The sequence below is a fragment of the Glycine max genome, chromosome 10 (genome assembly GCF_000004515.6).
Source record: "Glycine max cultivar Williams 82 chromosome 10, Glycine_max_v4.0, whole genome shotgun sequence".
Classification (NCBI taxonomy): domain Eukaryota; kingdom Viridiplantae; phylum Streptophyta; class Magnoliopsida; order Fabales; family Fabaceae; genus Glycine; species Glycine max.
The window spans coordinates 37,841,981-37,863,887 of NC_038246.2; the positions used below are offsets into that span (position 1 = coordinate 37,841,981).

Below are 21,907 nucleotides of genomic sequence, written 5' to 3' on the forward strand. Positions count from 1 at the left end.
GGAAAAGATAATAAAGGGAATGGGGGAAAGGAATGACTCCCATTGTTTGCTTTTCCTTCTTCTAGCCTTTGCCTTCTATAAGGAATTATATTCTCTTAGAATTTATGTGTGTCTTCCCCTTCTTCTCTCTTCTTTTATAGGTGCAGATTAGCAAACTTCTCAATTAGTTTGATTTCCTTAATTAGTTATTCTTTTCTTAATTAGCCTCATTTCCTTAATTAGTCATTCTTTCCTTAATTAGCCATTCTTTCCTCAATTAGCTTGCTTTCCTTAATTATTATTGCATTTCTGGGCTTTGTTTTACTCACTAAGTTTCATAAATGCATCACTTTTAATATTCTCTACACAAAACTTAAATAATATTAATTTAACAATTATTTGCTCAAAAAGGAAAAATTAGAAGAGAAAAATTATAAATTCTTATATAATTTAACCCCAAAATATACTCATTATCAAAAGAAGAAGAACAAATTGTCATAATTACAAGGCCTATGCGGCCAAAATCCAACAACGAAGAAAAGAAGAAAATAAACAAAGGAAGCCTAAATGGTGGCATCATTGCCTTGCTCCTCAGCACCCTGCTCCTCGCCAGCCTCCTCCTCAGTAGCAATATCTTCCTCGTCAAGCAGAACACCATCCTTGAATGGGTGAAAAAGACCCAAGTCAAGGTCCTTGACAAAGAATCTGACCTGCCTGATGACCTTGTTGAAGCCCTTTTCATGCTACTCCATAACCTCCTTCTTGTACATCAGAAGCTCCTCTTCAACATCCTTGTCGGCCTCCCTCTCCATAGCCGCCCACAACTCAAACTCCTCCAGCATGGACTTTGACACTTTTAATCACCCTTCAGGTTTGCCACCACCTTAGCAAGCTCGTTCATCTTCCCCGCAATGCCCTCCACCTTGCCAGCCAAGTCTTTTTTCTCTTCCTGCAAAACCTTGCAGTGTTCGAACAATTCATAACCATCCAACATGGTAAGCAGTAACTTGGCAAGGGCACTGCCACCCGAGGTCTTTTGCTTTGCCTTGTAACTTGCACCCTATTGTGAATCAGCATCACTGGAGGTGTACAAGTGGTTCAAAGAAATATGAGGACGAAATAACGAGAAAGGCAATGCCACCGCCAACACAATAGAGGGTGGAAATGGTGGAGTAGAAGAAGGAGGCAGCATCACAGGAGCACTGGTGGTCGCCACACCAGCACTCAACAAGGGTGTAGGGACGATGGACTAAGGCGCCACAACAGGACCGGTTGAAGTGGTCAGAGCACTAACTTCAACAGTAGTAGGAGCGGCCTCCTAAACAGGCATAGCAGGAGGAGGAGGAGCAGGAGTAACAGTAACAATAGCAGTAGGAGTAGAAGCCTCGATGGTTGACGGAGCCGAAGGCTAATCTTGCAAACTCGAAGGGCGACCCGAACCAGGCATCAACCCTGCAGCTTGCCTCAATGCACGAAGGCTCAAAAGGGCCTTCGACTTCTTGCGGCCCAATGTCCCAACACCATCATCTCGCTTCCTCTTAGTCAAAATAGAGGAAGGGGCACTGGAAGCAATCTTAGCAGCACCAATAATAAGGCCAACCTCAACAATAGGTTGATCCTCTTCTTTAGTAGTAGGAGCAGTAGCAGCAGCAGACGGTGGCACAGTCCCACTAGTAGGTTCGATCTAGTTCAGAAGTGGCCTCCAAGGGAAGCCACCCATAATTCCTGCAAAACAAGAAACAATAGCACAATAAATGTCAATTCAAGTCACAATACAGTTCAGACACAAAGAAGGAAGACAAAACAAGATAAAATGTTTACCATCTAAGACAACAAGAGGATCACTGGCCTGTCGAGGGAAAAGACAGAATGGCCCGCATGTTCGACGAGGCCGACAGCTGCTCTAAAATAGCTTTGTCGACCTTCTCCACAAGGGTCAACAAATCCTCATCAAACAACTTGAACCTGATGGGATCAGACTGCCAATAGAACGAGAAGCGGGGCTCCCCGTCCCTATTAAACATTAGTGGCAAATCATTAGCCGTGACATCAGTAGCCAAGACCTTGAAGAAACGGTCCTTGAAGCGGTGAAAGACATTTTAGTCAAACTCAAACAACTTCTTAGACACGTTGTTCAAGGAGACCCAAATAATTTTGCCAATTAGCTTCATCTAGAAGGAAAAACAAGAAGATCGGCACACCAGGCCGGATGTTGAAGAAATGGCACAAAATTTCAAAGGCCCTCACCATGGCCCAACTGTTTGGGTGGAGTTGGAAAGAGGTCATGTTCAAGTTCTCAAGAAGAGCACATTGGAAAGTGTTCAAGGGGAGAACGAGACCCCTGACCTCAAACAGACACCACTACATAAAAAAGAAGGGTGGACTGCTCGACACTGCCCTCAAGAAAAGGAAGTTGTCACTCCCGCAAGCCTGGACGACTATCTTGCAGGAGTCCTCAGGATTTGCCAGCTTCACCTGGTGTTATAGAGCAGCGACACTCACTGCAAAGGTGAGAGAGGACTTATATTTCAGAACATCATCCCTCACCCACTCATAGCCAACAATGACAAGTGAGGATGATGGTGACCCACCGCTATGGCTACATCGCATGCAGGGAAACGCCCTAACCTCCCCACCACTTCTCCTTGCTCCCCCAGAAGCAGAAGAGGGGATGATCACAGTGACTGGGATAGGCTCCCTAGCTGGGGAAGCAGGGAAAGGCTACGTCAGCCTGTGAATGTATGTATACATGATTTTGATGATGTCAAAGAAGAATCTAACAAGGCTGCTTCAAATGATAAGCATTTGCTTCAAGAATAATTCAAGATTGCTTCAACAAACAAAGCCTTGTTTCAAGATTCACTAAAGACCAAGCCTTGCCTTAAAACAAAGTGCTTTCAAGACATGCAAGGCTCTGGTAATCGATTACTAGGAAGTGTAATCGATTACCAGAAGACAGGGTTGAGAAATAGCTGTTGAAAAAGGTTTTGAATTTGAATTTTCAACATGTAATCGATTACCATATGTTTGTAATCGATTACCAGCAATGAAACTTTGGAAATTCAAATTCAAAAGTCATAACCCTTCAAATTATAACTGTGTAATCGATTACACAAACATTGTAATCGATTACCAGTGGAAAGTTTTCAGAAAATCTGCCAACAGTCACATCTTTTCATTAGATTTGTCAATGGTCGTCAAAGGCCTATAAATAGGTGACTTGGGCACGAATTTTATGCAGAGAGAGAGTTTTGCTGGTCCAAAATGTCTTATCCTCTCAAAAGAAAATGAGAGAGATTCCAAGAGAACTTCATTGTCAAATGCTCTCTCAAAGAACTCTTGGGCAAACACTTGCAAATCCATTAAGAGTTCATCCATGGATCTTCATTGTAATATTCTTCTCTTGAAGAGAGAATTCTTCTTCCATTCTTCTTATTCAATGAGATTGGTTAAGAGACTGTGAGTCTCTTGTTGTAAAGGATTCCTGAACACAAGGGATGGGTTGTCCCTGTGTGGTTCAGACTTTGTAATGGATTTTACAAAGATAGTGGAAATCTCAAGTGGGTTGCTTGAGTACTGGACGTAGGCACGGGTTGTGGCCGAACCAGTATAAAACTGTGTTTGCATTCTCTCTTCCTTTATCTCATTTATGTTATTGCAATCAATTTTTCCTTTCATGTTTAAAGAAAATTATTAAATTGATTGTTGTTGCTTCTTCTACATTCTAAGCCTATCCCTCTTATGTTATTGAGGCCACAAGGTCCAACACAGCCTATGGAAACAAGAGGTGTCTCCACTAGCACTACGTGAAACCCTCAACCTCTTTGAGGAAGAGAATTCGTAGTCGGAGGCAACATGGCAAGTATCATCCGAGGAGGAACCACCAATGGAAATGACCTCCTGGTTCATGAGGGGTTGTTGAATCGAACCCCCATAATCACTGCCACCCATGTCGATGACGAAGTCAAACATAAACGAAGACATTGTCAAAAGAAGGAATGCCTTGAAGAATGAAAAAGAAAAGGAATCACAAGCACGAAAGCAAAAAAGATTTAGGAGGCAAGAAATCAAAGTGACGATGACTTGAAATCAAAAGTCCCTTCCATTTTAAGAGGGGACAGATTCTTCGATAACTAGTGGGAGCCGAAGTGGTGCCCTAATTTTTTGCACCACAATGCAACCCCACTCACCCACACATCACGTCTCAAGTACGTGCCCACTCCACGAGTGACATGTACGCAAGAGTATTGTGTGTGCGCCACACACACCTGTAGCATCAGAAAGAACATAACACTTGTCTTCAATTCACTTTCCAACGGTTAAAAAAGGGTAAAGTTGTCAAATACAGAGACTTCCCTCATGTAACATGTCAGACCTCGCCTGCAAAACCAAAAGCATGTCCACCCCAGACAACCTAACAGAAGCAGCCCAAACATCACTTGTCCAGGCTCGAGGCCTTGACAAGCTTAATAAACCTGCAATTCTCACATCGATCGAGGATACCACTCTCGACACCGAACAATACTTGTCCATGCTCGGGGGCTTGACAAACTCATCACCCCCCTACTTGTCAAGGCTACTACCCCGAATATCAGACAATCTTCAACACTGGATAACCTCTTTCACCTTCAATCTAGCTCAGAGCTTGGGGGGCTTATGTACTGTCCAGGGTCCGCAAAATACATGTAGCATCCTACATGGCACTCTGAAACTTGTGTCATCCCTCCATGTCAACCCAAGAACAGGAGCACTAACATTCGATCCTTATTAGCTAGGCTCCCCCAACCAACAGGTTATCCCTAACCTCTTAATATTTGAATATATTGTTACCATTTTATCTCTTAGCAGGTATTCAATTATTTACAACACTACACATTATTTGTAAGTAACAATTATCTACTAGCTTTTATCTCTAAGCTATACATTATCTTTAACTTTATTTATAAGCTACTGGTGATTATCTGCAAGGGTTATAACATCCCTTACAAACAAGGACCCATAGTTCCCACTCACTCCTATAAGTACCAGGTTCTCTCATACTCTCGACACTCGAACACACTACGCACACCTGCTTGCATACCCTATTATACATTCTTGCTTATTCTCCAAACTCATATACTTACTTGAGCGTCGAAATCCTTTATTTTGCAAGTCTCCTCTCTTGTCCTCTTAACAAAAGTCACTCTCAGTTCGACATGTGAAGTTCAGGAGTCCACCTTAACCATGTTCACCTTGATGTATGTCAGCTCCGAATTTTGGTAAGTACAATTCTAAAACACAATTTTGTTTTAAGTAAAGAAGAATCTAATACACGAACTTTGTTAGTTTGAATTTTTATACATATAAAATCCAAGTTTGAGACCGTACTGAAAAAATAAGTAGTTAAGTATTCGCTAATAAAATTCATTTATAAATTATTATATGAAATATTGTGAGTTTAAATTAAATGTACAAAAATATATAACTTGAATAAAATTAAATTCAAAATATTAAAAATTTATTTAAAAGTTTCAAAAAATATAATCATATAAAAAATATTAAAAATTATCGAATCACCATTAATTTTATTTATATTAGAAAGAATTAGAAAAAAATTAACATTAAAACTAAGGATCCATCTGAAGTAGTTTTATATATTTTAAATTTTAAAAAATTATAACTATTTTTTAGTCTATAGTTTCAGTTATTTTTGTTTTTAGTTTTAAAAATATGTTATCAATCTATATATTTTCATTAAAAAAATCTACTAAAAAATGCAAGATTCTTCACACAAGATTATGATGAATGGGAATGGAATGAGACTTGGAGCATAATAGAAAAGATTCAATTTTTTTAACGATTTTGCATGGCAAAGTCCAAATCATGCCATGATTGAATTACATTAAAAAGATTCAAACTAAATTTGTGTTTGAAATTTAAAGTTGAAATCCAACATTTCATTGGGTGGGTTTGGGTAGGACAAATCAGAGGATCGATGCAGGTTGTGATTAGTTATAAAAGATTGGATAAAATAATAATCCATAATTAATTTAGACTTCTAAAATGAAATCCAATGAAACATTAATTTGTATCAGCGTTTTGTAGGTTAAGGTTGGATTCAATTTGTGCTTAAAGCTTAGAGCCTAAGTCCTGCTTTTCATAGAGTTAGTTATGAATGGCTTGTGTCAATTGCAAGCCAAATGTAGATTGTAAGTCAAGAAAATTCAAAATCAATTTAGACTTTTAAAATGAAGTTCAAGGCTACTAAAAGGCCTCGTTTGCATGAGATTTTACTGGCTACGGTAATATCAAGCTAAAAAGACTCAATTTAATTTGTGCTAAAATTTTAAAGTTCAAATCCAACATTTTATCAAGAGGATTATGGGTGGGACAAATCACAAGCTCAATGTAGATTGAGACAAAAAAAAAAAAACTAAAATTTAATTTTAACTTCTAAAATGAGGTACAAGTTCAATAAAAGCCTAATTTGTACAAACTTTTGTGGACTAAGCATAGATTAGGACTTGATTGGATTGGACTAAAATGCTCAAATTTTAAAGTCTAAATCCTACATTTTAGCAAGCCAGTTTATATTTGTTTAGTTGTGGGCTATAAACTATAAGAGGTTAAGCCCAAAAAACTTAAATTTATTTCAATTTTCTAAAATAAGACCCGAGCTCAAAGAAAACTAAATTTTGTATAAATTTTTGTTATTGTCTAAGTCCAAATCGAAACACAATTGAATTACTCTAAAAAAGAGGTGTAGACTTAACTTATGCTTAAAATTAAAGCTCAAGTTCAGATTTTATTCGAAGTGGAGTTTGTATATATTTATGATAAAACTTCAATTCTAATTGAAGAATAATATAAAAAACATCTAAATCTAAATTTTGTCCTAAAATAAAACTTAACATACATTGTAACATGAACTTAACAACTTGTACCATTAACAATGATGGTCAAAATGACCATACCACGTCCTTCAAACTCCACAAATAACCACATGGACCCAAACTCAAACCTCTCCATAGGTTTTGGAAGGAAAAAAAGAAAGATATGAATTAAAACGAATGGCAAACGACAGAAGACCAAGTTGGGGGCAATAATACAAAAAGCAGTGGTTTGTGTTTGGAGTTGGAGCAAGAATATGATTTAATGCGGCCTTATCGGTGTTGTACGTAGCTGACATCATGCAAAATTGTAATGGACTGCGCAAGAAGACAAAGGTGCAGGTGCGGCAAATTCATCATTCTTCTGTGTGCAGAAATATGTTGTGTAAGCACTCACATGCATGTAACTTATCTTATACAATTTTTTTTAAAAAATAATATAAGAAAGAAAATGAAAATAAAAATAAAATAATGTATTTTCTTTTTAATAATTATCAGTGAAAATAGACTCTAATATACAAACATCACGAAAACATGATTTTTCTGCTGAGATTAATTTTTAATAAAATTAGTAAATATTTTACATTAATATCATAATATCCCGCACCACCCATTGCCTATACTCCATTAGTTACCACTAACATTGACAAGCCATTAGTTTCTTTAACTAAATATTATCTTGAATGCTGGAGCACATGACACAACCTTTTTCAGCAAATTAAAGAAGGATCTACTTCTTCAGCTGTCTCACAAAGCTGTGGATCCAAGTGAACCTTTCCAAGTAAGAGTGACCCCATTTCGTTGCACATCTTCACTTCTCCACCACTCTTATCAAATAATTTACTGCAAACAATTTGATCTCTCATCTATGCCCTAACTAATTTTGAACATCGTTTTCGTTCTGCTCCACCTTTATCTGTCAACTTCGCGTACAAAACTGAAATCGATCTATGAGGGATTGTCACAAGCCACTCATACTCATATAGAATCAAATTGAGCTAGTCCAAAAGGAAAAAGGGAAAGAAAATGTACATACACATACGCTCGTTGGCATTCTGGGGGATCATATGTCCATTCTCCATGGAAAAAGATCTTTTGTGTTGAAGAAAAAAGAGAAAAGTTTAATTGTTTGAGGGAAGCAAGATGAGAGGTGGTGGGGGAAGGTTTTAGTTTTAGTGTTGACGAACACCAAACTTGTGATGACATGCAAAGAGTACACTAACATCATAAAATCAAAGCTAGCTAACACATGTTATAGTTCAAGTGATCATAGATTAGCCAACTTAATTAGTTTTCCCTAACTAAGATCTTGTGAATGGAAAAATAAAAAATAAGGAGTATTTTATCCTCATAAATGAGTCTACCCTATTCAACTTAGATTAACAAAAATAAAATAAATAAATAAAAACATAGATTAATTAATTGTGGCTTCTAGATGCCGAAAATATCAAAACGAAAAAACATTATACTATACTCGAAGGAAAGGCCAAACACCAAACTTCTCTCTACTTTAAAGCATGGAAGAGGTATTTTTCTTTTGGAGACAACTAATGGTCAAGTTGGGTCTATATATAAATTTCCAACTAATCAATACCTTTCAAGCATGAATGTTCAAGCCCATAGTGTCCTCTATATACTAGGACAAAGAAAAAACAGCATCCTTCACTATAAGAAAGCATTTTTTTTTCCTCTCTTCTTATTTAAGAAAATTACAGGCTTAAGTATTGAAGGACCACCTTGAATCTTACACAGCTTGAGTTCACAAATGGGGTTGATGGAAGATTCCAAAGATGAGGGGACATGTGAAGGGTGAACCAACTCAATAAATAAAGAAGGTGGGCTTCTTTGCATTTTTGTGCTAATGAGACGTCATAATTTTTCAACAAATCTCAGTGTACACTAGTCTTTTATCTTTAAAAAGAGAGCTGTGGCAGCTGTCATGACTATTGACTCATGATACTTGAGAATACTCATTTTCCTTTAGGGATTTAAAAGATGATTAGGTTAAGGCTTAAAGAACGAAAAACAGATCATGGAAAGGTTGAACTCGTTGGCTAAAAGTTTTAAAATGTTAAACAAACAAAACGGACAGTATTTTATGGTTTTCAGCTTCATAACATTGATCAAGCCCGAAAAGTATTGCATTGTTGTTGTTTTTTTGTTAAGAAAAAAAGTATTGCATTGTTAATCCAAAACAATTTGTTTAGTTTAAAATGCATTTAGCCTTGTTATGCATTTTTCTTTCAATTTTTTGTCTTCTTAATTCTCAATATTTTTCTTGGCAGGGAATGTTGCTCAATCTGCATTTATTGGATATAATGTAACAATTAATACATCATGCCATCGGAAAGTAGCGTAACATCACACACATAAAGTTAATCAAAATTATTTAATATTTTTATACCAAAATAAAAAAGGGGAGAAAAATTCGAACAAAAAGAGGGGGGAGGGGGGTACCCTATTATGCCCAAAAAGCGAACATCAATAAAGTGACATGAGGCAGCATCATTTTCATCGAAGTGGTATGTCTTAATCCAAGTTTGAAAACTCAAACAAATTCTATCATCCTACCGTGGAAGAAAACACCACCTTCAAATCATAAACTTATCTATTTTATCTTTTTTTAAGTGAATTATAATAATTTTCCTAACCGTTGATCTTGGTACAGATATAAAAACAAGGTAGACTAGGTATCCAATAATAATAATGACCAAAGTGAACATAATTATTTAGCAAATATCATTATATTTGTATGTTACAATATATATATATATATATATATATATATATATATATATATATATATATATATATATATATATATATATATTCATGATATTTGTACATTATATATTTGTCTATGTCACTCTAATTTTTGTATGATTTTATTTCCTGTACAAGATCCCTTACAAGTCTGTAGATCTTAGACAGAAATTAAATATGATATATAATATTTTGTGTATAAAAATGACGTAATAACTAAGAAATAATTAATGTGTAGAACATAATTTCTCGCACAATAATTATGATAATTTCTGGACTTTTTAGTTACAACAAGCAAATGATGTACACAATTATGAATAATTAAGAAATTGGCTCAACAAAACTGACAAAAAAGAAAGTTTAATTTAAAAGAAACAAGTTGCATAATATTATAAATTACTACAAGTGGAAGATACCTTAGTTTTTGCCTACTAGATATATCAGCATTCATTTATCGTTTCCATATATAATTTGGCGAGATGATGAAATTTAATTAGAATTATTAATTATAAGCTTAATGACGTAGAGGAATCTTATGAACCACAAGGTTAGATATAGAAGAGGAGAGGGCCCAAACAATTTCAACCGTTAAATGTATGAGTTTCTTGCCGCTGATCGATGATCTGGTCCCCAATAAAGCTAGTCACTTTGCCACAGTTCACAGCTATACACATGATCAACTTTTTTTTTTTTATTTTTATTACATACTTTTTTGTTTTTAATGGGAAAACTTTAGTGGCACCTTAATCCTAATAATAATCCTCCTAAATCATTGAGACCACCATACCAGCTCATGTGATACAGTCTGTCAAACATCTATGTTTCTGCTTTTTTGTGTGGAAAACTAGTTGTTCTGATCTTCCTAAAAGTTGAACTGGCTTTTCTTCTTTTCCTGGAGTTGTTGCCAACCAAATTATTCCTCTCTTCACTTACTACTACTTTCTTCTTTCTTTCTCCACCTGAAGTAGTTCTCCACAACTTGGAAGGTGATCATCTCCAATTTTCCATCATGGCTACTGAGACTTCTGCATCTGATCATGCTTCTACTACTGATGAGGTTTGTTCATTTTAATTTCCCCACTTTCAAAGCTCTTGTATATGATCTTTAATTTCTTTCTGTAGTATGTGTGTGAGTGTGACTGTGTGCTCAATTCTATGCAAGTTTTTTTTATGTTTCTTTCTTGGAGTCAAGCTTACCTATCTTTACCCAGTGGATAAGTATGAACATATTACCTATCTTTATTTAATTTGATAAAAAAAAATCATGAATATAGAAAAAAGTAAAAAAAAAAAAATTGTTCTGTTTTGTCACTTCATTTTTCAACTTTTTTTTCATCACCAACCATAATTGGTTATTAAGAATTCGTAATAACTTTGTGTAATCAATAAAATTACTCATTTATTTTTCTTTTTTAATTTGGAGAGGACCTAGTGAGGATACATATATTCAAATATTATAAAAATGATAAATGAGATGAATTTGATCATCATCGGTCCTCTTCAAGAAAAATATACCTGTAGTCTACTAAAGACGGATCTAGAAAATAAGTACTGTGAGGCCAAAATAAATAATTAAAAATTATTTATTTATTCTTAATTTGATTTTCCTCAATTAAATGTATAACTCTGTTAGTAATTTATTGCTATGTATAAAAGATTTAGAATTCTTACGTAAAACTAAACAAGTTTGAGACCAAAATGTCATAAAGTTGCGTGTTAATAATGTTTCCTTAGTAATAAGTCTCACAAATAATAATAAGTTAATCTTGCACTTATTATTTTTTTAAAATCTTGCACTTCTTAAATAATGCAAAAGTTTTGTTAATTTATAGTATAACCTAGAGGGACAAACTGGATTCAAAATTTTATTTTTGTATATAAAAAATTGTCAATCCAACACATTCTTTATCTATATGAAAAAATGTAAGGGGAAGATAAGAAAAAATGAAGAGTATCAAACCTAAATCAAATAAAATTTGGTCTGCTATAAAAGAAAATCTGCAACGTGTCTCCCCCTCTTTTTCCGTCAATGCCTGTAGTAGAGTGTTATGCAAGATAAATAGATACCCTTTTGATAAGGAGATGCAAGATCAAGGTACCCCCACTGTTTTCATTGCATTTGTGACAGAAAAAGTTGTGATTTCTGTGCTTTAGTCTTGCCATGTCTTTCCAACGTACCCTACTAGTTTCAAATTCTACCGTGTTTCGTACTTTGTTTTTTGTTCTTACATTCATTGTTTGTTAATGTTCTTTCGTCTTTAATATATAGCATTATGTGAAGAAGGAAAAGGACGAGTCCATTGCACAAAAGATCGCTTCTTTAGCAAATGAAGATGAAGTCAAACATGACAATACTCCTTCATCTAAGACAGAAGAAGATGTGGTGAAGGCAGAGCTTGCTGCAGCTGAGGTCGAAAAATCCGACGATTCTCTGGCGTTAGAGGCTTCTGCTGAAGATAGTGTGAAACATGACAGGGTTGAGGAAGCACAAAGTGCAACACCACCCCCAACAGAAGGAGATGATCACAAGGTTGAGCCTGCTGTTGCAGTAGAAAAGATTGAAGATTCTGTGCCATCAGATGAATCTGTCGTTGCAGTTGAAGACAGTGTAAAGGAGGAGAAGGAAGTGGTTCCTGACTCACACACTATCAGTGACATTGAACCAGTTCATCAGGCACCATCCACAGAACAAGCTGTGGAGAAAACACTATCACAGGAGCTAGAAAAGGAACCTGTGGAAACAGATGAAGAGAAACAAGTACAACCGAAGGCAGAAGACGTTCCAGAAGCATCGGCTTCAGCCGTTGAAAAACCAAGCAACACAGATGAGACTAGTCCTCTGACAGAATCAGAAGGAGAGGTGGTGAAAGAGGCTCAAGTTTTGGAAACAAGTGCCCAAGTGGAAGAGCAGCCTGAGACTGAGGCTGCACCAGTGCAGGAAAAACCAGAAAAAGAGCAACCGAGCACGGTTGTTGCGGTATCTGAGCCGGTGGCTACAGAAGTAGAGGAAAAAACAGAAGAACCAGAAAAAGAATTGCAAGAAGCTGAGAAACCAAGCATAGTTGCAGTTCCTGAGCCTGTGGTTACATTAGTTGAGGAAAAAACAGAAGAACCAGAAAAAGAATCGCAAGAGGCTGAGAAACCGACCACAGTTGCGGTTCCTGAGCCTGTGGCTACACAAGTGGAGGAAATAACAGAAGAATCAAGTGCAGTTGGGGTTCCTGAACCATCAGCTGAAAAGAAATCGAGTGATACCATAGAGGAAAAAGCAACAGGACCCTCAGAAGATGTGGTGGAAGAGACCAAGAACAGTGAAACAGGGCCTTTGGAAACAGTGGAAGCAGAACATGTGGTTCCTGAAGTTGATGAAAGCCAGACAGAACCAGAAAAGCAATCATTGGAACAAAAGGAAGAAGAGGAGAAACAAGACACATCTGCAGTTCCTGAATCCTCAGAAGAAAGTGGTGATGCCATAGAGGTAAAAACAAGAGAACTAGAATTTGAGGCAGAGGTATTGAAAGAGACTAACAACTCTCAAACAGAGAAAGCAGAACCTGTGGAAGCTAAAGTTGATGAAAACCAGAGTCAAACAGAGAAAGCAGAGCCCGTGGCCGCCAAAGTTGATGAGAACCAAAGTGTAATAGAGAAAACAGAGCTTGTGGCTGCTAAAGTTGATGAAAACCAAAGTGAACCAGAAAAACAAGAGGAAGAAGAGCAGCCTAAGACAGTTGTTCCTGAAATTGAAGCTGAAAGTGAAGAGCAACTAGAAAATATAGTGGAGGCTTACCCTCCCAAAGACTCAGTGATTGAGGAGGTAAAAGACACAGACAATGGCAACTCAGAGCCCAAAGCAGTTCCTGAAAAAACAGAGAAACCAGTACTTCTGTCAACTGAAGTGGAGGAAAAGCCAAGAGAGCAACTACAAGTAGATGAGGAAGTAGCAGAAGCTGGTAAGGAAGTGGAGACTAAGCAAGAAATTGTGCTTGAGACTGCCAAGAGTGAAGAAACTTCGGCTGGCACGGTCACAGAAGAGAAAACTGATAAAGACGAGGAAACTAGCCTCACTGAAAATGCTGAGCAAGTTTTATCAAATGTGGAACCTCAACAAAATCCTGGGGAAACTTCTCCAGAAGTTGTGCTTGAGACTTCCAAGAGTGAAGAAACTTCAGCTGACACGGTCACAGAAGAGGAAACTAGTTTGACTGTAAATGCTGCACAATTTTCATCAAATGAGGAACCTCAAGCAAGTATTGTGGAACCTTCTCCTGAAGCAGCAGAAAAGGTTGTTGAAGAGGTTGATGACAAGAAAGAATCAAGCATCACTGACGTGATTGAAGCAGTATTAAACGAAGCGGCTGACATCAAGAAAACTCCAGAACAAGCCTCCATTGATGAGGAAGCCAAAACTGAGCTAAAAGAAGAAAGAGAGATTTCTGTTCCTGCTGCTGTGGAGGAAAAGGTTGCTGTTGCTGCAATTGATGATGTTGACAAGAAGGAACCTGAAGCACCTAATGTTTCCCCTGAATCCTCACAAGAAGAAGAGTTTGAAAGCAAAAGGGTTGAGGAACAGAATGAGGCAAAGGCAGCTACAACTGAAACAGTAGAGAGTGTGAAAGTTGATAATGATAGCTCAATAGTTGATGACAAGAAGGAAGAGAAAACTGACTCAAAGGTGGAAGAAATCTCTAGAGCTATTAATGAACCTGTTAGAGAAACATTGGCATCTAAATTTGAAGAGGAAACTGTTGAACCTGGAGCGGATAAGGTAGAGAAAGAACAAACTGTGGAGCCTGAGAAAACTGAGGAGGTTCAAGCCACCAAGGAAAGTGATGCAACAAAAACATCCAAGGACCTTCCAAAAGAAACTCCAGCAAAACCAGCTCAAAAGCAATCAAATAACATCATATCAAAGGTTAAGCAGTCACTAGTGAAAGCAAAGAAAGCTATCACTGGGAAATCTCCATCCTCCAAAAACCTTTCCTCGGATGCTAAGGGCGATATTAAAGTCAAATAATGGAACTGAGTGAACAAGTTTGCAGCATTTACGTATTTGCTTTCTTTCTTTTTTTTCGTTGTCGTGGTGCATAGCATTATAGCATATTTGTTGGTTTTTATACATTGTAATTTTTCTCTTGAATTTGTTTGAATGCAAAAGGGTGTGCAGAGTGTAGTGTATATAGAAGATGAACTAGGCCATGCATTAGGCAGTGCTGTAAAATTTGATTGTTTTGTTCTGTTTTATTCTTTTGGATAATATGCATTGTGCTTTTTGTTTGTTGTTGATAAACGAGAAAGGCAATTTTAACTTGTGTATAGTTTACTTGTTTGAACGTTCTGTAAAAAGACCTCATAATGATCTAGTATTGATTGTTTACTACAAAACTGTTTCAATCCTTATGCATCCATTTTTCTGAAGAGCTTTCGCTAATCATGATCAGATCCTCCTTCGATTATAGATTCTTAATATATGTTTCTCAACCCTTGTGGTAACTGGTATGGTAGGTAGTTAATGAATATGATCGAGACCAACCAATCCACATAGATAACTTTTCTGGAATTTCTAGGGACACCCAGTGTTTTGCTGGTACACCCAGAAAGATGAGAAATTTCAATTTTACCCTTTCATAAGTTTGATACGGATTATGGATTGGCAATCTGTACCCGTACGTGACCCATAGGATTTTAAAAAAAAAATCAAAAATATAATTTATGATTTAATTTAAAATTAATGATTCAAGTAAAAATCGAACTTCTGTCTTCCACATTATTAATAGAACACTGAAACCAACTAAGTTAATAGACACATTATGTTATAAATAAATAGTGTCGCTATATATAATACTAAAATTTCTAATTTATATTTAATATACATATACATTTACATAATAAATTTTGTGATGATTATTTTTATCTAATAATTAATTTGTTTACATTTATAAATTATAAATAAAAATCATAGGTTTAATAAGTAGTTACATATGTAAAAAAATATCAAATTTATTTAATTATCAATTGCTATAAAAATATCTAAATACATCATTCAATTAAACATCATACTTATTTAATTTTTAATTATTATAATAAACATCTAAATTCATCATTCAATTAAATATCAAATTTATTTAATTATCAAATTTTATAAATGAATTAAATAAATAAATAAATTTTAAAAAACAATTTAAAAAAATTAAAACATACAAATTGACAATCCATATTACTATACGGATTGACAATTCATATGACTCATAGGGATCAATAATCTGTATGAGTCAAAAAAAAGTTCATACAGATCGATAATCGATATGAATTTTTTTAAAAAATATATTTTATTTTTTATTATTTAAAAAAAAACTCATATGGATCGTCAATCCATATGAATCATACGGATTGCCGATCTATACAAAAGGTGAAGGGTATTTTAACCCTTTTATTGTATTAGTGGGTGTTCCTAAAAATTCTCTAACCTTTCTAACAATTCCATTCGAATTGCTGAATTACAACAATAAGCCTCATCTTAGAAATTCTAGAGTACCCATTTTCATTAATTTTGCGGGACTAGGAGGGTGACAAAATAAATAGCTATGGGCAAAAAAAAACAAAAACTATTATTTCATTTCACGAAATGTCACAAATGCATTCTCTAACACACTTCATCCTATTAATTGAAATTTATTAAAAATTACAAAATTTTATCGATCTCACATCTTATTTAATATTTTTCTCTCTTAATTTTGTAGTTTTTCATGAATTTTGACAAATAGAGAATAATGTGTTTCATGGAGTGTGTAGAGTATGTGATACTATCATTCCTCATTTCGTTAATCCAAAGAATCACTATGAAAGATCTGATCAAGCATTTGAATACATATTTGTAAGAATAGTAGTGTTAGTAGTGCAACGAACGAAACATTGATAAGCATTACAAATATTTTATTAATATCTTAGGCCTTAGCAAGCATTTGATGATTTGAAGTAGATATGAGATAGGGTATCTTAGTGCTTCTAGATAGCCATGGACAAAGAGAAAAAGACTATTATTTCATTCATCCAAAGAATCACTATGAAAAATCTGATCAAACATTTGAATACATATTTGTAGGGATATATAAAATTTCTACGCCAATAGATTGAACAGTTAACTAAGTGGATGTACAAATGAGTTGCACCGCTCAAGATACCAAAATCCGTGCAATGTCCAGATCCCGGAAATTAGGATTCAGTAGTTACTGTGATGGGGTTAACCTCAATAACTCTGAAATATATCCTGTGTGGCAGGTAATCTGCAATGCAAGAGACTTTGGACTCATTTTTTAAAACTTCCATTAGGCACGGTTTTATCGATCGTAACCTGCAAGTAGAACTCAACAATTAGTCTTATGAGGCTTTGTGCACATACATGCGCTTAGAGATACATAGTCAGAAGATTTACCAATCACAAAATGTTATCTGCCAGGTCCAGGATTAACAGATCCATTGTCATTAGCCTTGGTTGCATGACCGTTATTATGAGCCAACGTAGATTGCTCAAATCCAACAGCTGCTGCTTCACACTAACATAACAAAAAAATGGAGAACACATACATCAAGATTATGACTAGCGGAATGGAAACAAAATGTTCTCATTAATATGAAATGAAAATTGATCGTGGGGACCAGCATGCACCAATACTAGTGCCAAAAGATCACATAATCACTTTTGATTTCAACTTTTATCTTATGTTCTTACATGTTCCTTTCAGTTTCTAAAATTGAAAATGTTCAATCAAACCATAAAATCTATACTTATCAAAGTTGACCACTGGTACACCTTCTAGGAGTAATATCAATTAAATAACTAGAATAGTTTAGTAGTTGAGAATCGTGATTTTGGGTGACCTAGAATGACTAGTAAAACACAATGCACAAAGGCAGAAATAGAGAACAATGGACTTTTCACTTTTTAACTCTGTCGAGGGCAACGAGTGAATAAGACGAAGCAGAATATTTTGAATAATTTAACAATATTTGCAACTACATATATAACATGTCAGGGCTGAACCTATATGCTGCTACTGAGATACATTTATATAAAAAGTCAAGAAATATGTCAGTTAACATACCTGGGTAGGCATCTGACTAGTTGAGTCACGGCCACCAGTGCTTTGCTTAACTTGTGGGTCAACATTTGGCATTTGTCCTCCTGAAAAAGGAAACATAGGAGCTCGCGGCATTGGCATGGGATGTCCTTGTCCAGGAAGCCCAAACCCTGGAGGATTTGCTCTGGCCATCCCATGAAAAGCTGTAGATCCAGACATATGTGCAACAGGGATATGAGTTCCTTGCATTTGGGGCACCTGAATCATAGGGAATCTTGAAGATCCACCATTCATGTCAGGCATTCCCATCCCATAACCCATACCATATCCCATATGCATGCCAACACCCATAGGTGAAAATGGAGCCATATGTGGTGCATGCATGTGCTGCATTCCTGCAGGTAACATCATTGGAGGCATATATAAACCAGCTCCCATTGACATAATCTGCATAAGAAAATAGGAAATTAGGAATCAATCTCACACTTCAGGTATATCATTTATGATCAGAAAATTTTAACCAAAGCCAGAGGGGGAGAGAGATTACTTGAACTTGGAGCTGAAGTGTTTTAAGATACTCAATTGCCTCATCCAGCATTGAAGCTTTATCCACCTTATATATACAAAGTCAGACAAACCAATATAAATGAGGAATCAAGTAAATATGAATATACAACACAAGTACAGAGTATTTTAATAGTTCAAGTTGAACTTCTACTTTTATTGCCAATATACTTAATGAAAGATTATGTTTATATTCAAGTTGAGGATTTAAACCCTGCAAACAAAATGCTTAACTTCAGGTTTGAATCAATAGATTTTAGTTGTAACTTCTGATGATTTGATAAACCTTCCACATTCCATTAGAACAAAACTTCAATAACTGTCTGTTTTCAAGTTCAAATTATTAGAGGTAACCACTAACCATCATTCCATAATCTTACAAAGTTTTTCAGGTGTGTCTAACAAAAGCAAAAGCAGATAAAGCCAAGCTAACCTTATTGCAATTTGGTATGAGTTCTTGTAATGCACGCATCTTCTCATTGATCCTATCTCTTCGCTTCTGTATGCATAAATTATAATTAGATAAACCAGAAATCACATAAACTCAAGATTCAAGGGGAAATGTGTTGCGTTTTCTAATTGTAACTAATAATTAATACTACACAAATAGAAGATGGCCTTGCTCACCCTTTCAGATAGATTATGCACTTCAGCTGCACGGCTTCTCTTGGAACCTGCACCTCCTCGCCCACCAGCTGTCTTTTTAGCACCAGCTGATTCTTCCTCAACATCCTTCATGTAAAATGTTTTCTTGGTTAATGGAGGGAAACTATAAAATAGGTAAGGAAATGATTAAACAGATAAAACCCCATAAATCTAAGACATACTTCACTATGGCACTCAGAGTCGTCAGTGTCTTTTCTTTTTCGCTTCAAATTTTGATTTGGCTCTTCTGAACCTTGGTCTGTACCATTGCCAGAGCAAACAGAGGAAGAGGCTACTGCTGGCTCCTTACTTTTTTCAGCAGCTGTCTGTCCTTTAGTGCCATTGTCACCAGGAACTTGATTGGGAATTAGATCAATCTTAGCGGCACTCTCTTTACCAGCAGGCTCTGACTGCTTAGAAGGCACAGCATTCTGTTCAACAGATTTTGGCAGCAAAGAGTTCACATCAGCCTTGGATTGCTCCACAACCTGCTGGCATTGTATGATCGGTTCCTTTAAACATTCAACACTTGAATCAACAAGAATTGATTCAGGAGGATTGCTGCTAGTTGCAGCAGCACCTTTATTCTTCATTTCCATACTGTCTGATCTTGATGAAGACAAACCAGACTTCAGGCCAATGCTATGAAGATTAGCTCTTACCATAGCAGCAGGCCTTGCAAAATGGGAGAAATTCATTATGGTGGAACTGGAACCATTGCTATTCATAGGTGGATCACACTTCTGCACCTTTGCGTTAGAAAAATCACTTGAGGAAGATAGAATATGAGTAATTTTGCCATAAGACGCATCCTGGTTTGCATTACTCGTATTGTTATTTTCAGTTATATCTGATGCTCTGGATCTAGACGAAACAAAAGATGTTTGACACTGATGCAATGATGGGGGGAATAACTGACTGGTGCTACTAGCTTTAGGTCTGGCAGTCTCAACCTGTCCAGCTGAAGAACCCTTGAAAACATTCCCTTGTTCTTCAGAAGTTTTCTGAGAATCCCTAAACGCCATATTGCCATTACTTTTTTTATCCAATAGAGTAAAACTGTTTGAGGCGGGAAGGAAATCAGAACCATACTCTTGTTGCAAAGAACCATCTATTGATGGATAATCCAACCAAGGTAACACATCTTCATCTTGACAGAAATCCACTTCACTGGATGGCACCGACATTGGAATTTCATTTAATCCAGAGTCTAAATCCCCAAATTTCCCCAACCTTGTGTAGCTACCATATCCTACATCTTTATCCCTAGCCTTGGGACTGTGAGATGGTAAGCAGTGAGATGGCAAACTCTTGCAAGAGGGGCTCCTTCTAACTCTACTGGACTGACCCTGGCTCGAAATCTGACCGTTCTCCCAAACCAGCTCAAAAAAATCATTCTCTGGCCTGCACATCATATTTCAAACCCAAAAAAGCATTAAGAAATAAATAAACAAAAGAATACAATTCAAAATTCAAACACATATATGAAAAAGCTTACAACAGGTTATGCTAATGAACTTACGAGGAACATTGATCAGGAGCACGTGTGCTGGTAGTTTCTTTACCAAGCTTCTCTCTGGCCAGCCGGTATAACTCATATAAAGGCATGGTGATGAATCAATCGATCCACGGAACCGAAAAACTCAGAAAGGCCTCAAATCAAACTAAGGTACTTAGCCACCTAATGTTGCTTCCTACATACTCTACTATATTAACTGGGAAACCTTTGGAATCCAAATGAAGTAGAAAGACATAGAAGAAAACCTGACGTAAGTCGCAGTACTCATCATACTACGGTATGATTATAAAAGGAGAAGAAAACAAGCTTACATTAACATTACATCACAGCAATAATTTACAAAAAAAAAAACAAAAAAAAAAACTTTATATTTAATATCACAAGTCCTTATCAGGGAGAAACAATACTTTGATGCATAATTAAATAATTAAACTAATAAAACAGCATCAGTCAAACAAACAAATACTTTAATGGCTTATAAGTATACGTATGTATGTCATGCACAAACCTTGCAAGGTATAGTAAGGGGTTTTAAAAGATTCAATCTTATTTTTATTCTTTTCTTTCTTTCTTTTTTGTTTTTCCCTAATCAGCAGCATTCAGGTTGGCACACACAACACAACCACCCCAGTTGAGTTCCATCGACAATAGTGACACCGATTCTCGGCTGAGATCAAGGGAAACCCATGTAACTCCAATAATTTCAGGCTGAAACCCAGTGATCTCTTCTCAAATGGGTACCCAAAAAGATACGGAATTTTTGGAAACCCTTGGGGCTCCTCGAGAATCGTGACCAACGAGGTTTTCCTAATCCAAATGCAGCAACACTACTATTTGAGTGGGGGTGATCATTTCCCAGTTCACAGAAACCACTGGGAAGTTATCAAAAAGCAATCTTTTAAGAGAGCGTGTCTAAGCTCGGAGAAAGAGAAGACCCAAAATGTCAGAAGACCGAAATGGACGCAGAAAGCGGCGAAAGAATTGCAGAGAAGCAATGCGGAAGAAAGAAGTGTCTAGCAGTGACACAAAAGAGACAGACAGGAACAGAAAAGAGTGAGAAATTCAGGGGTTTCTACTTTCTAAGTTCTAACCATGGTTTAGTCAAAAGTTGTCGTGGTTTAAGTTTTTCAGACCCTTCCAGAATCAAACGCTCACCCTCCTCTTAAGCGAGTGGACCACACGCTCCTTTTGTTTGGGGTTTTTAGCCCTTGAAAGATAAAAAAGAAAAAAAAAACATATATATGCAATTTCTTTTGGTGTTATTTTTTTAAAACTAAAATTGAAGTGTCACCATATAATCAATGATGATATTTAGTGTAAATTTGTAAACAAATATTGATTCAATTGGCTAAAAAATAGACTCATTTCATAAAAATGTGGATATAATTTTTATTGTGGATGCGAGAATTAATTTAAAAATATATTCGTAAGTGTTTATTGAATTTTAATATTCCTGATATTATGAGTTTCCTATATCCAACTCAATTAAAACT

General features: G+C 36.1%; 2 protein-coding genes and 1 long non-coding RNA gene across 5 annotated transcripts; 1 reads left to right on the forward strand and 2 right to left on the reverse strand.

Annotated features, from left to right (window-relative positions):
- Positions 1–7,364: 7,364 nt before the first annotated feature.
- On the reverse strand, positions 7,365–8,313 carry LOC121172877 (uncharacterized). Its single transcript, XR_005886638.1, has 2 exons — positions 7,885–8,313; positions 7,365–7,785 (listed from the first exon to the last, which is right to left on the reverse strand). It is a non-coding gene; the product is annotated as an uncharacterized lncRNA (long non-coding RNA).
- A 139-nt stretch (positions 8,314–8,452) lies between these two features.
- Positions 8,453–14,898, forward strand: LOC100790707 (titin). 2 transcript variants are annotated; one of them, XM_014763162.3, is made up of 4 exons: positions 8,453–8,683; positions 9,134–9,370; positions 10,577–10,668; positions 11,881–14,898. In XM_014763162.3, exons 2-4 carry the CDS (start codon positions 9,343–9,345, stop codon positions 14,623–14,625), a joined length of 2,865 nt encoding a protein of 954 aa, XP_014618648.1. In that variant the 5' UTR covers positions 8,453–8,683; positions 9,134–9,342; the 3' UTR covers positions 14,626–14,898. The 2 variants fall into 2 exon arrangements, with proteins under 2 accessions (XP_014618648.1, XP_014618649.1); XM_014763163.3 differs by having other exon boundaries at positions 10,580–10,668.
- A 1,750-nt stretch (positions 14,899–16,648) lies between these two features.
- Positions 16,649–21,503, reverse strand: LOC100820151 (transcription factor PIF3). Of its 2 annotated transcripts, XM_014763164.3 has the most exons (9): positions 20,923–21,500; positions 20,418–20,619; positions 19,078–20,299; positions 18,878–18,982; positions 18,684–18,749; positions 18,234–18,299; positions 17,711–18,133; positions 17,041–17,161; positions 16,649–16,959 (listed from the first exon to the last, which is right to left on the reverse strand). In XM_014763164.3, the coding sequence occupies exons 2-8, from the start codon at positions 20,501–20,503 to the stop codon at positions 17,054–17,056; spliced, it is 2,076 nt and encodes a 691-aa protein (XP_014618650.1). In that variant the 5' UTR covers positions 20,504–20,619; positions 20,923–21,500; the 3' UTR covers positions 16,649–16,959; positions 17,041–17,053. The 2 variants fall into 2 exon arrangements, with proteins under 2 accessions (XP_014618650.1, XP_006589101.1); XM_006589038.4 differs by having other exon boundaries at positions 20,418–21,503.
- Between the last annotated feature and the right edge of the window lie 404 nt (positions 21,504–21,907).